This window comes from Cucurbita pepo, chromosome LG04 (assembly GCF_002806865.2).
Source record: "Cucurbita pepo subsp. pepo cultivar mu-cu-16 chromosome LG04, ASM280686v2, whole genome shotgun sequence".
Classification (NCBI taxonomy): Eukaryota; Viridiplantae; Streptophyta; class Magnoliopsida; order Cucurbitales; family Cucurbitaceae; genus Cucurbita; species Cucurbita pepo.
This window is the reverse complement of record NC_036641.1, coordinates 1-6,475: the sequence shown is the minus strand read 5'-3', so window position 1 is coordinate 6,475 and position 6,475 is coordinate 1. Positions and strand designations below refer to the sequence as shown.

Here is a 6,475-nt window from a genome sequence, read left to right as displayed (position 1 = left end):
TTGGAGATTCAATTTCATCATCCTTCATTGAAATACTGCATAGTTGATGTTCTTGATTTTCTTTTTTTACTTTTCATAAATTTTCCAAAAATATCTATCAACATCCAGATTTTAACAATATTTCCCAAGACATTTGTATGAAATTGAGACATTTCCTACTTGTAAGTAAATGGAAGAAACTACCTACTTTACCTGCTAACTGTTTCATACCTACCTATACAAACTCCTAAGCTATCTTATTGTAAGAGATTTCTGCATATCCCTTTCCTCCAAAGGCTTTGTACACATGTATCTAATATTCACATGGGCTGCCCAAAAGGAGAAAAACATACCAGGGAGTCAGAATTCATACCCCTTCTATAACTGATAAGAAGCCAATTATCAGCCTGATGTAGGATGGAACGGCCTGCAACCGACGATCTGAAACTCTGTGGATTGTGGTTTCTGATCAAGTTTATTTGCAGACTGCCTTCATACTTCTCTGATCTTGTGAGCTGTTGGTAGAACACTAAAAGTAATACAAAAGTTAGAACTAATATAAGATCAATAATAAGGTTGAACTCAAGCAGTGTAGTACTGTAAAATGTTTGTTAAGATGCTAGATTAATGATCTGTACCGTTCTAAATGACCTACATGTAAGTTTTTGAAGTGAAATCATCGATAGTTTTTTTAATTATTCGTTGTAAGACTTTAAACGACCGATACCAATCATGACTGAAGAGAACAGGAAAAGGACAAGTTATGCATCACCAAAACATTTCCCAGAGTAGTGGAAGCCATAGCAAACGAGGACAGAAAGAAAAAATCGTACGACATGGAAAATCCACGCCAATACGACCACTTTGTTTATCTGTCATTGTGACTAGTCCAGAAATATTAGAAAACCCGGGAACAGAAAAGGATGATGTAAAATTGGCATTTTTGATATAGTGACGATGAGTTCAAATTATGCTACTGCAACATTCAGGGCAAATATCCCTGCTAAGGGGACAAAAAAAAAACAAGGAAAGAATAAGTTTTGCAAGATTTAATGTATAAGCAAATGGGATAAACTTCAAGGATACTATGAAGGATACACGTGAGGATAAAATATCTGAAGCCCATATGCTGCAAGGTTGTGTGAATAAAAACATGTTAAAAAAAGAAGTCAGAGAAGTCACAGTTAAAGGCACATGGGATGTAGCATGAAAGAAAGACTTACCACAAGGTACATTGGTAATGTTAAGAAGTATGGCACAATTTGCGGGACAGCCCCTCATTTGAGGATCAGCAAACTAAACGTCTGGATTTACATATCTTCTGCCAGTGGAGTGATCATCTTCTAATTGGTCATGACACTTGGAAGGGGTATATCTATCATTAAATGAATTAAGCACCGAAGAATCTGAACTATGATTATCAGCTGTGTTCCTTTTCCAACTATCACTAGCTCTTAACTTGTGACCATCCTTCCTTGCACTAGAATCACCCCCCGATCTTGAGGATGAAGATGATCTAAAACCATGATAATTAGAGCTGCTAGAAGACAGTCCTCGAGATTTATGATGCCTGGTTTCTGCTGGCTCCTCATCATCTCGATCACTTGGATATCTCTTCCATTTGTGTGACTCGCTAGGACTACTGCTTCGATCTGAGAATCTATGATAGTGTTCTCGATCATATTTGTCTTTACCGACACTTTTCCTTTCATCTTCTGGAGAGCCATAGTGCCCATACCTACCTTTTGGGGGCTTTTCGGATGCTGAATATCTGTTATCATAGTTAGACTGCTTCCGGGAATGACTCGAGGTATGATGCCTAGTTTCTCCATATGAGCTGTTGCTTCCTTTTGTGTGCCCATCAGCAATACTATCTCTTGTAATGTAATGATCAGTTGGTTGTTCAGATTTTATCCCTCTCTCTTCAGTTCCCTTCACAAAGTATCCAATCCCTCCAGCTTTCATAATTTCGTCCATGTATTCTTCAATAATATCTCTTGTAACCTTCCATGAAAGGTAAAATTAGTAAGCACGTGAGTGTGGATATCATCTAACATAAAAACGTTTGATAGAAAAAGTTGGAAAACAGATGTCAGAAAACATATTTCAGGAACCGAAAATACATAATGGGTATCACATAGTTTCATGGTCTATTTAGCATTGCAGATTCACCTCTTCCATAATTCGGCCATTGTTGCTGCAATCTTAGTAGCTTGAAAGTTGTGAATAATATTCTAAAAAGTGACCAATGTACGCCTAAGAAGATATTACCACCAAATGTTCTTGATAAGCATTATCATTTAATTAAGAACTTTGTCAATTTTCCATAAAAGGCTATAAGAAAAGGAATCATCATGCCATACCCAGTTAGACCCTAGGCTAATAACCAATAGAGACGAGAGATAACAAAAACAATGGCTGACGTAAAATTGAACAAGCTGCTTGCTTACCTGTAAAGTTGATCGCTTTGCCTTTTTCCCACGGTATGACATTCTTCGACGTTTATAATCTCTTTCTTCAGCCAACAATTCCTCTTTTGTTTTGGTCTTGTCTCTATCCTGCTTTTATTAAAATTAAACCCATAAGATATAAAATATAGCCAAGAAACATCATGGGTAAGTGAACAATAAGCAGATGATCAGCACCTGCTTCATCATTTATTGCTAAACATATTCTTTTAACATAAAATAAAATGGGAGGAGATGCACAAAATGAAGGAAAGAACGGCAAAACATCCATCTCAAAAAATAAGTATATAGAGGCACCAGCTTGATTTGGTTCCAAGAAGTTAATTTTTTTAAAAAAAAAAAAAAATATATATATATATATATATATATATAGAGAGAGAGAGAGAGAGAGAGAGAGAGAGGAATTGAAAGCTTTTTTTTATATATATTTTTTAAAAAAAATTTCGGAACATGATGTACCATTCAGGGCAGTAAATAAGAAGATTCGGCGAGACTTCAAATCACCAACAAATGAATGGAGAAAATTGGTAGGAAGAGTAATCCAGGTGGAAGGATAACTGAAAATAACATGCTTGATTATACCAACTACATAATTCATGACTAGACCATTACAGAGTTCAGAAATACCTCATCATGAGACTGCTGCTTTGGGAGTCCATCATGCTCAATTATAGGTCTATAATTGCACCGTCTTTTACGCTCTTCACAAGCTCTTTGACAGATATAGTTATGTTCAGAAACCCTAAAAGAGTTAAAGGATTAGTCTGTTTCTAACAGTTGCCTACTTGAAAAGTGAGATCCTTTTCTTAGTACGAAAATTCTTTTGATGAAATCATGAAGACAAGTGGAACAAAACGTGCAGATTAAATTGGATGAAAGAGGCAGATGAAAACTCAGAACATCCTTTTCCATAAAATTGCAACTGAAAGAAAAATGAAGATTAATTGTATTCAATAGAAGGGGAAAACTTCTATTACTTCTAGATTACTTCAAGAATTTAAACCCTAAATTCCAAGAATTATTGCTGTAAAAAAAACATAAACTAAAGTCCACTTTCTAGAGCTGATAGTGCTAGGTTCAACCATTAATTTGAGTTTGAAAAGCCAGTTAAGTGGCTAGGCAACTTAAATCCCCAGGTGCTAAGAATTCTGTTGACAAAATTTTCAGACACAGCTAGTATAAATAGAAATGATGTCCTTAAAATGTTTAAGCATATTTATGACAAGGGCTCCAAAGACAGATTCTAGAATCTGTTCGGCCATCTCTTTTAGACACAAGACTGTAGAATCCCTTCGATCATCTTTTTTTTCTTAATAACTATGAAAGTTCGGACAAATTTGAGTTCACTTTCTAATATAACAGGACAAACATCCTACCCTACAATATTTGGTTGCCAAAGAAACTCGTAAAATTTTTATATCCTAGGTAGGAAGACATGGATTTAAACCCATTTCCTCTAAGTCTCCTAACAATTATTTTCCACCTCATGAATGATACAAGCATAAATTTGTTGGATCAATGAATATCACTATCATAGCAATAAGGAAAACATCAAGTTCATCAAAACTAGTAACCAAAAAACAGAATATGGAGAAGTAACATACAGCTGATGTTTAGTTTGCAGATGAGAAAAGCGTAAAGCTTTGATCTTTTCTTCAAGTAGGAAACGTTCATGCAATGCTGCAACAGCCGCAGCAACTTGGGACACAAAAATCACCCTGCAGTTGACCGTTTCTTCTCCAGTAACATAGACATTATTTATAACCTTCTTATCCAACTCTTTCAAATTCACACTCTGTGTGTCACTAAAACTAGATACTAGATTATGAGAGCCCTCTACCAAAGTTGGACTCTCCACTCGCTTTTGTTCGTATGGCAAAAGCGACAAGCCCGATGCAGCATATAGTATACGTTGTCTAAGCATGTTAATAGCAAAGAACTTCCCGTTCATCTCCCCATACAATACGGAAAGCTGAGATGCCAGCCACAATAGTACTTGTACTAAAATCGGACACTTAAAACTGAGGTTCCCTGATCCACCCTCCATTCCATTTCCATTTTCCAGCGCAATTTGAAATCCCATAGCTTCCTTTGAAATTGCCATAAAACACAGCCTAAACAGCAAAAATATGTGATCCCTCATAGCAACATCAATAATAACACCATACCGAGGAGAATTTGCAATGATCCATGTCTTCAAACGGTTGTCCACGGCCATCTCTGAGCCCAATATGGACCGTATAACAATATGCGAATACACACTGGGGTAGTCATTCCACATTTCTACTTCACTTCTAAGAGCCCACAGATCAGAGGGCAGCATTCGAATCCCCTTCAACGAACACTTCATCTCTCGATCACCATCATCATCACAAACAAAATTAGCACATTCAACAGCCAAAACACGAGGGAGAGTGAAGACTTTAGACATTTCATCCCGGTTAGACAAGGCAACCACGCCAGGGCAATCGAGATAGAAGAAATTGGAACTTCCATCAGAATAATCATTGAGAGAGAAACAAAGGTCGGCATCAGAATCCGGCATCGTTTGACGGAAGCGCTTTTCGTTAACCAATTCACGAGACGATTGAAGCGTTCGAGGGTAAAGCAAGGACTGGAGGAGTTGAGTCGGGTCGATACGAGGCGGAGGAGCGGAAGGACAAAGAAGGGAATGGTGGAAGAGAGAATGCGGCGGAACACGGTGGCGCCGATCAAAATTGCACTGAACGAAACCGGAATCGTCAGGCTTAGCAGATGGGGTTTGGATGAGGGTGAGGTAGGAGAGAGATTGAAGGGTCTGGTTGGCGACATGGATGAGGTTTCTGAGGGAGGAAAGAGAAGAAGACAAGTCCAGAGGAGGATCACGAGATTCGGGAAGAGAGAAATTAGGGTTAGGGTTAGGGTTTGAGAGCAGAAAGTTGGGGAAGGTTAGGTTGGAAGATGGAAGAGACGGGTTCATTGCTCGGAGTGAAATGGAGGGAAGAGTGAGACATCGGCGGTTGCTCTTGTTTCTTATCAAATAAATACTCTCCAATTTATTTATTTAATTTTTTTTTTCTTCGTAAAGTTTTTCGAGTTGAAATTCGAGTTAAAAACAGGTGAGGTGAACTGTGCTTAAAGAGGGAAACGAGTTTGATTATACTGGACCGACCACCGATCGGTCCAAGTGGATTGCCCATCGTCTACCTTACGATAGTCAGCTCCTTGCACGCTCATGCCTTCTTCCTTTGTTCGGTTTTCGCAATTTAGCCTAGTGTTTGACTTTTTTACTGAAATGGTAGAACTCATCAAATTGAAGACAACAGTTCAAGATTCACGAAGTTTGATAATAAAAAAATGAGGGAGTTACTCGGGCAACTTGAGCCTGACTCTAGTGTTTCCGTTCCATGGTCACTTCACAAATTCTAGCCGATTTTACACTTAAACTAATTAGTTGAAGATTTGTCAATCAAATACCTTTGAAGGTTAATTTGAATTGTTGGTTAAAAAAGGAACCGTAATCATCGGTGGTGATTATAGGTGGTGAGGTAGCAGTGGGCAGTGGTGGAATTAGGTCATCATCGAGAGGCAGTGTAAGGGTATTTTGATAATTTTCACTCAACATAGACACGAGAGGGTTCATGTCTCATTAGTACTCAGATGATGAATGTTTGGAATGTCTCAATGATAAAGTTGACTCATGGGCCAATTCTTAATAAGCGTGCATCGAAAGCAAATGACATCTCAGAATATGAGATGACATCACAAAGCATGGACCGTGTTATTAAGAAGACAATACAAGATGAGAGTAAAGGTAACAACGAGCCTTAAGACTTGACCAAGAGTATAGGCAAATCAGCTACAGCCACAACCAATAAGTGTAGTTATGCCACTGAGAAGGACAATGCATCATCCAACACAAACAATATTAGGATAAAAAGGTGGTCATGAATGTTAGAAACAACCTAAAAAAATGGTCGAAGAAGGCCTCATACCGTAATTTTAGAATTAAGTCTATTTATAAAAAAAAAAAAAAAAAAAAAAAAAAA

The 6,475-nt window shown here is 37.7% G+C and overlaps 1 protein-coding gene across 2 annotated transcripts; it reads right to left on the bottom strand.

The window, feature by feature from the left end:
* Positions 1-5,443, bottom strand: LOC111793075 (U11/U12 small nuclear ribonucleoprotein 48 kDa protein). 2 transcript variants are annotated; one of them, XM_023674789.1, is made up of 5 exons: positions 4,052-5,443; positions 3,075-3,189; positions 2,430-2,540; positions 1,203-1,983; positions 1-1,108 (listed from the first exon to the last, which is right to left on the bottom strand). In XM_023674789.1, exons 1-4 carry the CDS (start codon positions 5,404-5,406, stop codon positions 1,276-1,278), a joined length of 2,289 nt encoding a protein of 762 aa, XP_023530557.1. In that variant the 5' UTR covers positions 5,407-5,443; the 3' UTR covers positions 1-1,108; positions 1,203-1,275. The 2 variants fall into 2 exon arrangements, with proteins under 2 accessions (XP_023530557.1, XP_023530558.1); XM_023674790.1 differs by having other exon boundaries at positions 1-508.
* Positions 5,444-6,475: the final 1,032 nt, after the last annotated feature.

What these genes read in the sequence shown, in the direction of transcription:
- LOC111793075 (XM_023674789.1), bottom strand. Translation starts at nt 5,406, where the DNA reads ATGAACCCGTCTCTTCCATCTTCCAACCTAACCTTCCCCAACTTTCTG. An exon ending in CTGCAAACTAAACATCAGCT is followed by an intron (nt 3,190 to 4,051) that starts GTATGTTACTTC and finishes TAACTCTTTTAG; the next exon opens with GGTTTCTGAACATAACTATA. An exon ending in AGCAGCAGTCTCATGATGAG is followed by an intron (nt 2,541 to 3,074) that starts GTATTTCTGAAC and finishes TTTTAATAAAAG; the next exon opens with CAGGATAGAGACAAGACCAA.